This window comes from Trichosurus vulpecula, chromosome 2 (genome assembly GCF_011100635.1).
Source record: "Trichosurus vulpecula isolate mTriVul1 chromosome 2, mTriVul1.pri, whole genome shotgun sequence".
Lineage (NCBI taxonomy): Eukaryota > Metazoa > Chordata > Mammalia > Diprotodontia > Phalangeridae > Trichosurus > Trichosurus vulpecula.
Window position 1 is genome coordinate 201,253,646 of NC_050574.1, and position 17,510 is coordinate 201,271,155.

Genomic DNA, 17,510 nt, shown 5'->3' on the forward strand with positions numbered 1-17,510 from the left:
AACTAAAAGAAATGAATATTTATTTAAAAATAAGATACTCAACAGAATGAGAAATAAAGCATTTTAATAATACAATCCTCCTAACATAAAGGAATTTAACAAGCCATAAATGAACTTCCAAGGAAAAGGAAACTCTGGGACCAGATGGATTTACAAGCAAATTCTATCAAGCATTCAAAGAACAATTAAAAACCAATTACTTCTAATATTATTTAAACTGTTTCTAAAAAAGGAAAAGATGGGGCCTGACTAAATTCCTTCTATGATACCCAAAACAGGAAGAGTCAAAAAGAAAAAAGAAAACTATAGACCACTAACATCTCTAATGATCATTGATGCAAAAAAATTTAAATAAAATAGCAGCAAAGAGACTATAGCAATGTATTGAAAGGATAAAATGCCATGACTAAGTTCAATTTATATCAGGAAAGCAGAGTTGACAACTATCAACATAACTGACCATATTATTAACAAGTACAACAAAAATTTTAGAATCATATCAATAGATGCAGAAAACTCTTTTTTAAAAATACAACATTCTTTTGTGGGGGAAAAATACACTAGAAAAGATATGAATAAATGGTACTTTCCTCAATGTGGTAAGTAGTAAGCATCTAAAACCTAGAGCCAGAATTATATGTAAGGAGAATAAACTAGGTGACTTTCTAATGAGCATGCGGTTGTAAAGTGAGGATGTCCATTAACACTCTCACTATTTGGTATAGTACTAGAAATCCTAGCTATAGTAATTAGAAAAGAAGAAGAAATTTAGAGAATAAGCACGGGCAAAGAAGAAACGAAATGATTATGTTTTGCAGGTTATATGATGGATTACTTAGAGAATCCTAGAGAGTCAACTAAAAATCTAATTTAAACAATAACATCAGTTGTAGGACACAAAATAAATCCCCCCCCAAAATCAGCATTTCTATATATTAGCAACAAAACCTTATCTGGAAGAGAAAGAAAATTCTATCGAAAATAACTACAGAATCATAATATACTTGAGAGTCTACCAACTAAGATAAAAACAAGAACTATATGAATAAAACTTTAAAACATTGCTTATGGAAATAATGACAGACCTAAATAATTGAAGAAATATTAATTCCCTATAAGTAGGCTGAGCCAGTATGATAACAATGATGATACTACCTAAATTGATTTATTTATTCAATGCCATACCAAAGCAACGAAGAATTATTTTATAGAAGCAGAAAAAATGATAATGAAATTCATTCAGAGCAACTAAAAAGTCAGGAATGTCAAAAGAAATAATGAAAAAAAAAGTGGGAAGGACAGGAGCCTAGCAATACCAGATCTCAAACCATACTACAAGGTAGTAGTCATCAAAAGAATTTAGTACTGGCAATGAGATGCCACTGCTGGTGAATAGATGTTGGACCTCAAGTCAAGAAGATCTGAATTGAAATCTAGTCTCAGACACTTCCTGGCTATGTGACCTTGAGCAAGTCACTTAATCTCTGTTTGCTTCAGGTTCCTGGATTATAAAATGGGGAGAATAATAGCACCTGCCTCCCATGGTTGTTGTGTGAGGATCAAATGAGATAAATTTTGTAAAGCACTTAGCTCAGTTCTTGGCACACAGTAGGAGGTATTTGTAAATGCTAGCTATCATTATCATCATCCTTATCATTATTACTATTACTATTATTACTAGTTCTAAAATAGAGGTTAAACAGTGACACAGAATAGGTATATAACATTACTAACTCATCTATTAGACTAGTGTTCAATAAATTTAAAGACCCCTAGCTACGAGTGAAGGACTCACTACTTGACAAAATCTACTTAGAAAACAGGAAGAATGCATGACATAAAGGAAGTCTGAACTAATGCCTCATATTATATACCAAGTAACGTCCAATTGGACATATGGCTTAGATATAAAAGGTGACATCAAAAACAAATTAGGGGAGCAAGGAAGAAATTACCATTTAGAGCTATGGATGAGAATTCCTGACCAAGCCAGAGATGGAGAGAATCACAAAAGATAAAATTTTATTACTTAAATGTAAAAAGTTTTTGTGTAAATAAGACCAATGTAGCTAAAATTAGAATAGAAATAGTCACCTGGGGAAAATATTTACAACTTCCTCTGATAGTGGACAGAGCACTGGTCCTGGAGTCAGGAAAACATGAATTCAAATCTGGCCTCAAACACTTATCGTATGACCCTGGGCAAGTCACTTAACTGTATTTGCCTCAGTTTCCTCAACTATAAAATGGGGATAATAAAAGCACCTACTTTGGAGAGCTGTTCTGAGGATCAAATGAGAAAATATTTGTAAAAGAGCTTATCACAGTGCCTGGCGCATAATAAGCACTATATAAATATTTACTGCTTTCCTTCTTTCCCAAGATACATAAGGAATTGATTCAAGTGTACAAGAATAACAGCCATTCCTTTACTGATAAATGGTAAATGGATTTGAGCAAGCAGATTTCAAAGGAAGAAATTTAAGCTATCAAAAACCATAGGAAAAAATACTACAAATCTTTAATTATCCAAGAAATGTAAATTAAAGCAATTCTGTGCTTCCACAGATTGGCAAAGCTGACAAAAAAAAAGAAAATGAAAAATGTTGGAAGGGTTCTGGGAAAACAGGCACATTAATGCACTGTTGGTGCAATTGTGACTAGTTCGGCCATTCTGCAAAGAGATTTGAAACTATGCTCAGATATTTAACTGTACATGGCCTTTGACACAACCACTTTGATCCTACTAAACCTACATCCCTAAGAAATTTTTTAAAAGATGAAAAAGACCCTCTATGTACAAAAATATTTAGAGCAGCTATCTTTGTATTGGCAAAGAACTGAAAACTAAGGGAATACTCATCAATTGGAGAATGTCAGAACAAATCAAGGCATGTGAATGTGACAGAATACTATTGAGCCCTACGAAGTGATGAAAGGTATATGAACTGATGTCAAGTGAAGTGAGCAGAACCAGAAAAACAATTTACATAATAACAATAACATTGTAAAGATGAAAAATTCTGATCATTGCAATGACCAACCATGATTCCAGAGGACCAGTTATGAAGCATAACATCAACTTCCTGTCAAAGAGGTGATAGACTCAAGTCAGAATGAGACCCATATTTCTGGACATGGCCAATGTGAGAATTTGTTTTTCTTGAATATGCATATTTTGAATAAGGGTTCTATCTTCCCCCTGTCACCTCAGTGGGGCAGATGTGGGAAGAAATTATTGCTTAGTTGAAAAAAAAAGTAAAATAAAAGTTACACCTTCAAAAAAATTGAAAGTCACCTAACCTCTCAGGTGCCCAGAGAGTTCTAGGCAAGTCTCTAAGACTAAATTTCAGAGGAAGTACAGGTATGTGCTGGTAGAAGTTTTCTCTATGTCAACTATCAATGAAATCACAGGTCCAGTCTCTGTTTCTATCTTTATAGTCAATAAAATGATGAGAAGATGCCCGGTCTCTTACTTTCTTGTCCCTAATTGGACTGCCTCAAAGGGCCGTTGTCTAGTGGCCTAGAGGATAACCCTCATTTTTTATATTTTTAGAAAGAGCAGAAGGCATACCATGGGCCCTCTTTCCTCTGGATACCCCATCTAGTAACCTAACAATCCAGGAATTTGCCTTGGCTTGCTTTATAAAAGTCAGTCACTAATCATCTCCAGAATCCCCTCCCATATCCTTCATGAACATAAATCCTTCTGGTTGTCTTCAAAAAGAAAAGACTTAGCATGCAACATACAAGTACAAAGCCTCTCATTTTCTACAGGTTGGTTTACAGATAAAGTTTTTGTTATCTTTAAGTCCATATGCATTCTAAGTTAGAAAATGAAACTCAAAAGCCCTAAGAACCACATTGGATCACACATGTATGAGATTCAGGCTGAGTTGGTTTCCAAAATTAACTATTTGATGTTTGGATTCCTCTTGAGGTGCTATCTTCTCTGCACTAATCATTAGGATAGCTTGAAAGTCTTCTCTGCCTGTACTGGATGCTGGCTGGCATCTTGAAAGCCAGGCTCTTGCTATGTAAATTCAAATTCAGTGGAAAAATCTCTAACAGCTGCACATCTTACCGCCAGAACATGTTGTCATTAGATAGGAAAATGAATCAAAACATTCTTGGAGCCCTGAATTAGGCTTTTCTCTTGTTCTTTTTGCCTCTTATTTTTATGCCTCTATTTTTTTTAAATTCAAAATCATTGGGAGCCTCTTCCAATTTAAGCTTTGACTGACCCTAAGAAATTTTCAAGGTACATTTATATTCTTTATTTTAAAACCTGGGCATGAATAACAAGACTTATCAAAATGTTGTTAAACTACCTGATAAGATTATACCTTGCACAATCTTTAAGTAGCACCTTCTGACCTGGGAGACAAAAAGCACAAAACTAATTCAAAATAGTACAAAAAACATTGATGATAATGAAATGTAATAATTTGTTTCATTAATAAAATTCTTCCTGTTCTAGCTTATGATCAGGTATATTAGCAATAATTTGTGAATTCTAAAGATAATATAAATGAAACTAGTTTCTAAAAATTAATACACATAATTCCATTAGAATATATAAATCTAGGAACTAAAAATATTAGAAGTATTACTTATAATAATATTTTAGCTATAATGCAAATGTTTTATGCAATAAAAATTTAAAATAACTATATCTCTATTGCTTACATATATTAACACCCTTGATTACTCAAATAAAGGTCCCCACAGCAAAAAAAATGACAAGTTCATCAAACTGAACCTCAATTGAGATTCAAAGCCATCGCCATTTCACATTTGGATCAAAAATGTTAAAACTAGGAAGTAGGGTCCTTCGTTTTACAGAGGAGAAGACTGAGACCCAAGGATATAAGGAGTAACTTCTCGAAGACTCCACAGCTAACAGAGAGCAGAGAATTAAACCACAACACCTGACTCCTAAGAGTTACCATAGCACATTTATTTCCCACTTATAATCACTCATGCGTTCTACTTTCTGTTCAAAAGCAAAGACCTAAAAGTGTGTAGAACAGAGTCGTCCGCACAAACAGACTGGCACCTCTCAGGCAAAGCCTGTTCTCAAAACACAGCCAGTGGCCAAAAGTAAAAATTCTCTCCCCAAAATATCTCCTTCCCTGGGAATCTTCTTGTCAGTCGAAGGCGAGGTGGTTTTGTACAGAGGGCAAAGTGGATGTAGCAGCAAAGAGAATGAGGACAATGCCAACAACAGATTCTTTTTCCTAATACACCTAAGACACCTAATCACCTTTCCCAGACTTCTCCCTTTATTTACCATTCCTTTCCTACAATTTTAATTCTTATTTTAGCTTTCCAGCCTCAAAGACCCTGGAATCCAGTCAGCCTAGGACTATATTATGAATGTAGATAAAAGATCTCAAGAAAAAAAAAATCTTCCCATAGCCAAATGTAAGACCTTTGAACTTTCACAAATGTAGAATTCAAAAATTACCATTAAACAAAAAACTGGATGTGGGATGTGAATCATTGCATCCTGAGGCTGGAAGATCCAGCAATGACAAGCAGCATCAGCACCCACATCCTGGATCCAACATCTGTCCAAAAGACAAAATAACGGCCTATAACATGGGAACGTTATTTCTTTAAGCAAATGCTGTGTAGACAATAGCACTGACAGTGGTACTTACGAGAAAAGGTTACAGAAAAAGGCACCAACTGTTAACAATTCTGGGAGTAAGTCTGGTTTTCTGAATTCCCACAAAAGAGTATCCAACTTTAAGGGAGGCCTAGGCCTAACCCACAGTAATACATTCCAATATTTAAGAATCCTGACCCTCAGGAGGTTCTCCATTACACAGCAAACCAGGAGTTATTAACCTGTGGGCCAAGGATCGCCAAGAGATCCATGGATAGACTTCAGGGGTTTTGATCTTGGATGGGAAAAAAATTACATCTTTATTTTCTCTAACCTCTAACTGAAATGTAGCATTTCAGCATAGCTATTTAAACACATTATTCAGAGAAGGGGTCCAGAGACTTCAGACTGCCAAAGATGTTCATGACACACACAAAAAAGGTTAAGAACCCCTGGAATAAACTAAAAGCCTACTGATCTACTTCAGGCCCATTTCCCCTTAGCAGAGTCCTGCCTTCTCTCCAGATGGTCCATCATCCTTGGTATAATACTTTTTTGTATATTAAAGTTATTCTATAGCCTTGGCTTCTCATTCCTGGCCCACAGAGTCGAGAGTAAAACTCTTTAATCATCTTCATTGTTCATGGCTCTCCTCTGGACCCTGTGGAAGTTCTCCATGTCCCTCTTAATTTCAGAAGTGTAAGGCCAAAAAAAAAGCAAAGTCACAATATAAGGGAGAAAAGTGGCACATGGAAAATAGATTCTGTTATTATTAAGCTTTTCAGGTCAAGGCCTTAGATTTGATTTCCCCTGGGGTTAGTTAACTACTCTCTGTTTTATGGCCACAAACAGGATCCCTAACCCAAGCCCATGAAAAGTCAGGCATTGGTTACAAAGGGAACCAACAAGAATGAAGGATGCAGACCTTTATACAATAAAGTGAGAAAAGAAGAAACAGAAGAAGGTAGCACTTCCAAACTACATCTAGGTAAGAGGAAAAATGAATGAGAATGGACAAATACTAATGATATGGATTTAAAAGAGATTCACTGGAAAACTGTTCTGATACTTGGCACTGAAATTAATTCATTTTAATGTAAATTGTTAGTTGGTCAAATTGGTGTTCAACTAAGCTTTTAATAAAACATTTTAATAATTTTTTTTAAAATCCAGATAAAGAAATGTGAATGAATCACTATAGCCTTTCACTTCTACTAAAAACCACTCAAACAAATTCACTGATAATGGGTCATTGGTTTATTTTTACATATGAAGGACAACCCATCCAAGGGAAAATGCCAAAAAAAAAAAGGGAGCCAACAGCTATAATCATACCTACTAAAGGCCTATTTGTTTCAATAACTATATTATTCCATGTTCTCTAACCTGAAAATGAATGAATGTACGAAATAAGCATTTATTGAGCACTTACTTTCTACCAAATGTTCAAAATGCTGAGGATTTAATAGAAAAGTGAGGCAGCCCCTGCTCTCAAGGAGCTCACATTCTAATAGCAGGAAACAACACAGTCCAAGTGTCGGTTGCTTGATAGTGAAAAGGGAAAACATACCCCCCAAATAAGAACCTAGTCCATGGGTAGTAGAAGCTAGCACAGCAATCAGTCAAGCGCATACATTCAAAAACATTCTGTAGAAGCAGCATCATCGTTATTAGCTGACAACTAACCTTTATCATGAAATCCACAGAAACCCAGAGCTAGAAGGGACCTTTGGCATTCATCCGGCCCAGCCCTCTAACCTCAAATAAATGAGTGTTTAAACCATTCAAAAGAGATAATGGCCTTTTTCCTTCTTAGAAAGAGAGATAGAAATTATAGCCTTCTTCCTGACTTTTATAACCTTGACAGTCAAGATTTTTTTTCTTTCTTTCATTATGGCAAAACTCCAAACCCCCCCCCCCAAAAAAAACCACTTCTACTTTCCTTTAAACCCATTTCCTCTTGGGCAGTTTTCCACGGACAACCACTCCCCAACGTCTTCCTTGAAGACACTAATTAAAGCACCGTTTAGCCTTCTCTCCTCTAAGAAAAACAACCCCAATTCTTTTCATAGAGGCGCTAAGGTACAGAGGAAACCCCACTAGACTAAGAAGTCAGAAGATCTGGGTTCGTTTTAGGTCTTCCAAGTGTGTGGCCTTGGTCAAGTCTCTCACTTATCCAGACCTCATTTCTTCATGTATATGTTCTAGAATGGTCAGAACCAGGAATTGATCAGAGATAAGGTCAGAAATGCAGAGAAGCTAAAGAACAGGTGTTGCTTTAGAGTGGTTACTAACCATGATTGTAAAAATCTTTTGCTTTTATCTGTATACTTTACCAAGATGAAGTGTGAAATATCAGCCTGTATTGCCCTTTGTGTGCCTAAGTGCATAGTAACAACTGCAATCGTTTCATGGATGACTTACACCCTCCAAAGTCATAAGTAGTCAGTTCAAAGTTCAAAATACGAAAATCTACTACTCCCAGCTTGCAATTACTATTTTATCCAGCTGTTTAACTGTCTTAATCTCTGGTACAATGCTCTGTATTCCAACTGGTGCTCTGTCCTCAGCAACTAGAGAAATGAAGACTGATTAAATTTGTTCTCCACTCGTCTGGTGTTTTTTCCTACAATACTCGTGCCCTGCATGACCTTAATAAGTGTTTGGTGACTGACTTACCTCCTTCAAATATGATAGGAAAAGCTCTGAGATTTTAGTTGTGTTTTATATTGTCAAATTGACAGCTATTCCACTAATTTTTAAATCCTACGGGCAAGGTTTATTTTGTACAATATTCAGTAGAATCCCCCTAGGTGTTTTGGCCTTATTTGATGATAATGAAGATAAAAATTCCAAGGAAGAAAAAAGTGAATATGTAAAAATAAGTATTCAGATGACATAACTTCGTAAAAAATCTTTTTTGAGTGTTGAGTCTAAGTGTAAAAAGTTAAAGGGAGAACAAAGGCAGCAGGCTTTAAGTGCCAAGGGAACCAGACAAGAATTAGAAGATTAGGTTTTTATCTGTGTGTTCTTGAATAAATAATTTCATCTCTCTGGATCTGTTTTCCCATATGTAAAATTAAAAGGTGGCATTAGATGTTCTCTAGGGTCCACTCTAGTTTTAGAACCAAAGAATCACAGAATTTTAGGTCATGACAATAACAATAAGAAGCGTCGCACTCATACATGGGACCCATACTGAACATAGAGGGTGTAGAAAGAGGTGTAACTGCCAAGAGAGAAAGGATACAATATCCCCTCCTTCCCAGAAGAATGTTCATCTCCTTACAGAAAAGTCACGCTATCCTTTTCATGTGGAAACAATGTTACTGACAGACTCTAAGTAGAATGTATTATTTGAGTTATTTTACCAATGGTAGTGAGAGATTTGCACTGATGGCTTTTATGAGCTGGGTATTCTTCAGCAAGTCCTTTAACCCCACTGTGTCTTAGTTTAGCAAGGGAGAGTGCACTGGATCTGGAGTCAGGAAGACTTGAGTTCAAATCCTGCCTCAGATACTTACTAGCTGTATGATCAGGCACATCACTTAACACCTATGTGCCTCAGTTTCCTCATCTGTAACATAAGGATAATAATAACATCTACCTCTCAGGATTATCTTGAGAATCAAATGAAATCTTATTCGTAAGGCACTCTGCAAACCCTAAAGCGTTCTATGTCCTCTGAGGTCCTTTCTGGCTCTAAGATCTATGATTTGATGCCCTCCTACTCCAGTCGCCTTTATGAGCTGCAGCACAATTCACATAACAGCTCCTATAGCCTAGTATTCATTTGTAGCTATGGATCAGGGTGAAGCTAATTTGACCATACATAATCAACTGTGACTTCCTTATCACTGTTTTATAAACATTTGAACTAAATTGGCTATTGATTAAAGAGAATGATTCCCAGGGAGAGATCAGATGTGAGAATGAGAAAGTAGGAGGAAGAAAGCAAGAAGTGACCACAACATCTACTTCACTTTCTAAAGAAAGTGAAGAAAACAAAAAGGTAGTTCCAAGACCTCTAATCAGTGACCAAGGAGACCATGGTCAGTTTGAGGTGCCCTTTATTTCTTTTCAGTTTGATAATAAACAAGATCATTGCTATAATCACATCTACAATCCATCTTAAAAATTCTAAGTTATGGCAATTCCAAGAAAACTACAGTAACTGAAGAGGAGGCTCTGTAAATCTTTAACCTAGCAAACTTTTCACAAACCCTAAGAATACACAAGCTGAGGATAAATTTATGTCCTCGGCTTTATTCTTCACAGAATGAAACAGAAGATAAGGAACATTTGGTTTTCTCTTCTAACCTATGATACAACAGGGATCCAGCTCAAACACTTGTATTGTTTGTTCGTTTGTTTTTAATAAATCTTTGTATTTTCTGAAGATGGACAGGGAACACTTCTTGACTTAATAATAGGATCCTCTTGTCTCCCATACAATAAAGGATGAGTTAGGAAGACATGAGTTCAAATTTAGTCTCAGACACTTACCACCTGTATGACCCTGGGCAAGTCACTTATTCTCTGTCTGCCGCAGTTTCTTTAGCTGTAAAACAGGGAAAACAATAGCACCTGCCTCTCAGGGTTTTTGCGAGGATCAAATGTGACAATATTGAGGTTTTAGCAGAGTGCCAGGCAAATGCTTCCCTCTTTCCTTTCTTCCTTACATCTCTCATACCATAAGATTTTTTTTCTTGACTTTTGCCTTCATGTTGTTTGCAAAAGAAATTAAGCTCTTTGTTATCCGAAATGGGAATTTTCCCAATGTTTCAGAGGATTCAAATATTTCTTCTTTGAGGTTCATGCTTCTTATAGGATCATAGATTCAGAGCTGTAAAGGGACTTAGAGGGCCTCATATTTAGTTTCCTCATTTTACAGATAAGGAAACTGAAGCCCAGAGGGTTTAAGTGACATGCCTAGAGTCACATAACAAGTAAAGATCTGCTGCAAGATTTGAACCCAGATCATCTTGACTCCAAATCCATCACACTAGCCACTGTCACACCTATACAGTAATATTTATCTACATTTAAAGGAACTTTATTGTTATATCTTTTGGAGCAATAATTTTTTGCATCTTTGCCTTAAACATATGCTTATTAACAATCTTAAGGACATTGTAATTTTCCTTCTAAAGTTTATGAATATAGGTATCATACATTAATCACCAGTTAGAAAGATGTATATGTATATGTAGACAGGGGCATTGATAGACTTATATGAAAGAATATTTTTATAGGTTAACAAAGGAATCTCTAAACTTTTATAGGTAGTTACTTCAGCAGGTACACAGATTATAAAGAAAATATGTTGATTATATTTATATATGCATTAATTGTGTATACTCTTAACTGCATACAATTCACCTTCATCTAGGTGGCTCATCTTTTGTGTTCAGGGAATGTCAAATAACATCAATACAAATAGCTCCCTAGTTTATTCTTATGGTGGAAAATACTTAAAGAATAGACTTCCTTCTATAATATGCCTCCCTGAATATAAGCATCTAGTTTACTGATAAAGTCTAAGCCTCCTCCTCAAAGTCATTAAAAAATCAAGAATATGGAAACAACTGTAGTTTCATTGGTGAAATCAGGCTATTGTGCTGAAAACAACTGTAAAGTTGACAGGGGCTTTGATATACAATTTCTAGTATCCTAGACTTACAGCTCAGTCACAGAGGTCATCTAATCCAACCTCCTCATTCTGTAAGTGAAGAAACCAAGGCCAAAGAGAGTGACGTGACTTGCCTTGGTTCACATAGCTAATAAGTAACAGAGCCAGGATTCAAACCCAGATCTTCTGTGATTCCAAATCTAGCTCTCCCTCTGTTGTCCCTCATTGCCTCCCCTGAAAACCGTAATTGTTTCACCATTTTGCACTTACACAAAATTCACTAGGTTGCACCAATGATCATGTTGTGGCTTCAAAGCCTGTGCCATTGGTAAAAATATCTATGTATCATCCAACAAATAAACTCTATTCCTACAGCATTTCCACTAATGCCAAACAACATACAGAGTTCCCATTTAAATTGCACACTTGCCCCACAGTGACCACTTGCCTAAATTACTAGTAAATCAGAAAAAAAAAATCTATGGTATACAGTGGGGTCAGTCACTACACAAAACTCAGTTACCAAGACTGAGATGAGTAGCCTTGTAGGATAAAATACAGTAGTAGTCCTCTATGCCTGAACAATTTTTAAAACCCAGCACCGGTATGTAGACTTCACCCTCATCGACAAGACTCCTTATCCAATACCTGCCATATACTGATAGCTGCTTCTAATTAGCTTGGTCTAACCATTGAACTTGTCCTGAAGAGAGTATGGGGAATGGGATGAAAGATGTTCATGACATGTTGAGCACATTGGCTCCCATATGATGATGTGTTCTAGCCATGGGGCACTTAGCTTATACACAGAACCATTCAGATCCTAGTTCAGAGTAGGATTGCATTCCCTGAAACAATGGCAAAGTTTAAGTGACTTATTCAAAGTCATGTAAGGACCCAAGAACATGAAAGTCCTAGACTTCATGTGATATCAATGAGCCTTAAATTTTTTCTCTGTAAAACACACAGAGGCAATAAGCAAATAGCTTTCATATAATAAGTTACTACCAACCCTCTGGAAAAAAATTTAAAGTACATATATCTTACAAAAGAGGATTGATCAAACCTCCAGGTTACTGCAATAATGAGCTTTCTGTACAATAAAATCTTATTTACAATAAATCATCTATCCCTAGGAAACACAGGCTTATTACTGGTTTACTGAATGGCCACATAGTCATTTGTCATATGGGGGGAGGGGAGACCACCACCAAACACCTCCCCCAAAAAACCCTCCCCACAGCACAGAGTAGTAGGCCACGGCGGATGGCTTCCCAACCCCCAAAAAGGAAGTGCAGCAGTACTCATCCTTCAGTGTCTATATGTTATCTGGCTGCAGTTCACCATCTGAGTAAAGCCTTTGGATTCCTATCCACCAAACCTGTTTTGCTTTAATCTGTGCAAACCCACACACTTACAGCCATAAATGCATTTGCACTGAGAATGACTGCTGAGGATGTGAATACTCCAGGTGTGGCTGTATTTTTCACTTCATCGGCACAGCTATTTAGGCCTAGTCTTCTCCATTGGCTTGAAGCTCTGTTCACACCATCTTGGGTAACACATCACATTATTCTTCCTTATGAAAACAAATAAACTCAAATGAGCATTTACAGACAGTTCATCCTCCTGAATATTTTCTTTTCCCCCAGCATCTAAGAGAAAAAAATCGTTCTAACCCACCCAGCTGAAAGCATCCCAAATCAGAGATTCACCTGATCAGTTCCTCCATTTCACAGGCCTCCCCCACGTTCCTCACCTCCGCAGATCTGCTCAACCCGAGGGTTCTTTGGTTGTTGGCAACCACTTAGTCACCAACAGTACAGCACTGCAGTACCAACCCACTATCCGGCAACTTGGATACCTGAGTCGTACCAAGTCAATGCAGTTTTAATTTCCCCTTCTACAGGGCAAGCTACACTGACCCGTGAGGCTGAGAAAAAAATGCTTTCACACTTGTAATGGCTCTCCTCTGAACCAGGGCATCAGGAATTTAAACAGTTCTCAAGAACGTAGAGCTAGAAATATTGCTTCCTAGCTGATGCTGTTAATAACAGAGCTGGCTTCAAGAGGCACCTCTGAAATAACTCCAAACCATTTGTGTATACGGGATGCCCAAGTTTAGAACTAATGGCAGAAAATAAAACTTAAGTACAAAATTCAATGAGGCATTAAATATTTCATAACTCAGTGCAGAGAGAAGAGTTATAAAAATAATCAGATCTTAGGGAAGATCTAGGGAAACTGATTCGCAAAAGTCAAATACTTGTATTTTACATTCCCCCATCCCACCCCACCCCTAACTCCCACTTGTGTATTTTCTCCATTTCAGTTGCAAGGGTTTCAGATTTTCTCTCCTGAAATAAACTGACAGCTGGATAATTTACTAGTGTGCTGGGCAACATGTTGAGAGGTTACACTTTTCAGAATTAAAGTTGGTGCCCACTAAAGCACGCAGGCAGAAGAATGGAATGCCTTATCTGAACTGAGGATTTTATCTCCCGTGGACATCACATCATTTGGTACATACGTCTGCATTGACGTATACACTAGTTTATATTATCATCTTTTTATTTTGTGTTTAGCCACAGAACCTTATGTAACATATTTCTATTTAATATGTGACAGTATGTATAGCACAGCGTTCATATAAAAGCAGAATCCCCACAGCGTGCCCTCTTCGTTGCCTCCCAAAATAAGAAATGATTCTGCCTTGCAAGGTTTCTATGTAACTGCTGAAGAAAGAAGCGAGAACTACCACCAGCAATAGCAGACTTAGAGGAAAGAACCAGGAAATCATCCCTGTTCTTGACTCAAAGCATCCTAACACCCTATTGGCATGACTGGGGAGGGGGTAGAGATTTTAGTGACCATTATGATACAGATTTGAACAAATTTTATTAGCCTGGCCAACAGGCTAAAAAAAAAAGTCCAGTTTTCTAATCCAAATGTCTGTGAGCGTTCCAGGGAGAGTACATGAGCCCTACACACTGCCACTGTGACACAGTACTACGGTATTACATTATCACAGGCACATGCATCTGATTCTCTTAACAAAGAAGCAATAGATAGGCACGAGTTGTTTGTTCAGAAAGCAAATAACCCAGACAGCAACTCAGGAACTCCCCATTCATGCCAGCTCAAAATAAGTATTATATAATGAATGGGCTTTTCCTATTTACCCTGCTGACATGAAGCGTACATTCATTAGAACAGCTTTGCATAGTTAAAAACAAAAACAAAAACAAAACTGGCTCTATAAGGAAGCAGTCACACCTTGTCAGAGCAAATGTGGACTGGGTAGTCTATATCAAGATAACCTATAATCTTTTAAGCCTTTGTTGTCATCCTCATTTAAAAAAAAAACTGCTTGACAAGAAATTATATAATGGAGGATTGTTTCAGGTGACTGTAAACTGTACATAATACATTAACAGAGCAGTCAGCTAACATTGGGAACGATGCTTGATCTCAGCTCCATGTTTCCTGCATTACCCGTTAGGCTTTTAGTAATGGGGAGAGGGGGAGGGAGACAAGGAAGGGGGTAGTAGGAGGGTCGAGGGAAAAGGCTATGAAAATTCTTACCGCCTCCGAATCTTCAAATCCATGCAGGTACAAATTGTCGTACATGGAGCTCTGATAATCCAAAGCACCTCTTTCAGGACAAAAGCAAAACTGCTACAAAACCACAGCTGGGTCAAAAGGTAGAAAAGGCCTATGCTGAAGTACTGAGCCTGCCTTATCAATTTTTTGTGGATTCTCCAGCCAAGATGCTACTCCTTCACATCCTAGAGGGGAAGGTTATCCCTAGAGGCAGTCCAGACCTGGCATTTTATCTGCCTTCCAAATACAGAGCATAAAAGCAAAACCCTTCCCCAACCAAGGACCGATGACAGAGCCAGGAAAGAGCCCTCTGATTGGCTCAGCTCCCCTGCTTCAGTCACTTGGAAGAGGCTTCTTGATAGTGGATGACGAGTCAGAGGATTCTACCTAGCAAAGAGCTCTTTCCGGCTTCCCTTGTGTTTCTCAACACACCATAAATACTTATCAAGATCCAAAAAACAGTTTGGAATCACAGGATAGTTACTGCTTTAAGCATAACTGTTGGCCTTTATTAAACTCGTAATTTGGGGGGGGCGGGGGGAGGCAGGGAGGAGCAAAGGGAGGGACCGCATTCCCAATGAACACAATGTAAAGAGGCAAGAGAATATACATGAATCTGCATCCAATATCTGTACTTCACAGATAAACTGTGATTTAAATAAAAAGGGCACTAAGTCATTTTAAACAAAGCCACAGCAGGAAACAGATGGCGAGATGTCTTTCCGACAGCTCTATCCTTTCTAAAATCACCATGCCTTGCTGGGGGAGGGGAGGGGGGTGGAAGGGGTGTGGGGAAAGTATGGGGAGGAGAAACAACTTTGTGAACCACCTGGTGAGGTCTGAAACAGAAACCAGCAGTCTCTTCATTTATTTAGACACTGATGTTTTTTAGTGTTTTTAGGGATTTGATTTTTTTCCCCTTATCCCAGCTATGGCAAATTCAAATGTAAGAGCTTAAATTAATTCCCCCTTTTTCTTTTCATACACAAATCTCAAATGCTTTCGTTGAACTGTCTTCATTCCCAGAGAAAGCCACCAACCAAAGCTTTCTGTCAATCACCAGGGAAACTCAAGTGTTCAGGACTTCTAAAAGAAGTCTGTATGGTCGAATGAAAGAATTCCAAGAGGGCCAAGTGTAAGACCAAAAAGAAGCAGAATGACTCAGTGGGAGTAAGCAATGACCTAGAAACTAAGAGACTGGGATTCCTAATATCGACATTGCCATTCACTGGTTTGATGACTCTGGGCAAGTCACTTAATGTCTATGGACTTTCAGCTTCTCACCTGCCAAACTTAGGTAAGATGGAAGCAACAGAAAAACCCTGGGAAGCACTTTGCAAATCCAAAGTGTACCGCGTACACTCATCAATGTCAGCCTGAATCCACCGGCTGCAGTCTCTGGTGCCTAGTGCAGTGTCTGGGAGGGGTTGTTGTTGATCCCTGTAGGCTAGGGCTCAGATCCGAGACCTGGGGAATGGGGATCTGTTCTTCAAATGGAACAATATTTCTGAAAAGTGCAGCCCCCCAGAGACAAGAAGCAGAGTCACATAGAGCAAAAGGCCTCCACAACAGCTACAATAACCAAGTAGAGCACAACCCTTCCAGAGCTGACACTAACACATGAGTCTTCTTCAATCACCCGCATACCCAGACCTGGACTGAAACACCATCAAAAATACCCTGACAACACTATGGAGGAATGCTAACATTCTGATAAGCACACTAAGTAAAGCACAGTAGAAAACTGAAGCAATTGGCCTCTGGGTTCCAGAAAAAGTCAGGAGGATCAGGTTCTAGTTTTGACTTTATTGCTTTGTATCCCTGAAGAAGTCATTTCATGTTTTAACCTCAGTTTCTTCACTGAGAAGAAACTAACTTAATCACTAACCTAATTACAAACTAAACAATTACAAGGTTTCTTCCCTAAGTATATAATTCTGACTATATACATATTCCATATACATATAAATTCTTCCAGAATTTGTGATTTCATTGGTAGGGTAGGGTTCTTCCACTGCTACCTGTCTCCATCTTAGTGGATGGTATTCATGAGTTCCCCGAAGGTTAGAAGAAAAAATTTACTGCCTGGTAAGCTAACTTTGTTGGTGATGAGTCTCTCCAAAGTTAACCAGGCTGGTCCTTAGACTACACATAAGGTCTCCTCACTGGATTCATACTAGATGCTTTTCCAGCTTGGTAGGACCTGCTGGGCTTATGGTTCTGCCAGTACAAGAAGCCTAGGTCACCCCTGTGACAAGGTACTAGAAGAGAACTCTAGTGGAATTATCTGGATTATCTGCATAATTCAAGACAATATAATTTTAGCCAAAGATATCCCAGCAATTAAAGCAAGAACTTTTTTTTTCTCCTTGAATCATCCATATAATTGCTTCAATTTACCACTTCACTTTGAGTGTGTAGACACAATCTACATGTCTCAGAGTGTCTTAAAATAAAAACCTAAATTAGGATAAGAGGAAGAGGGGAGACATTTCTGAAGTTTACCATGGTTTTGAAGAGTATTCCCTAGAGGGAAATCTATGTGGCGGCTTAATTCATATCCTATTTTGTGCTGCCTCAGAGTTTTTCTTGTAGCTATAAGGGGGTCTAAAGCAAGATCTAAGTAAAAAGATGTTAGCACCTTGAAGCCAAGACACATTA

General features: G+C 37.8%; 1 protein-coding gene across 1 annotated transcript in view; it reads right to left on the bottom strand.

The window, feature by feature from the left end:
- CACNB4 (calcium voltage-gated channel auxiliary subunit beta 4) overlaps nt 1-15,077 on the bottom strand; it is a 152,008-nt gene extending 136,931 nt beyond the window's left edge. The window contains exon 1 of the mRNA XM_036745977.1: nt 14,832-15,077. Coding sequence (XP_036601872.1) covers nt 14,832-14,876 — 45 coding nt within the window. The 5' untranslated portion in view covers nt 14,877-15,077. The remainder of the gene's footprint in view (nt 1-14,831) is intronic.
- Between the last annotated feature and the right edge of the window lie 2,433 nt (nt 15,078-17,510).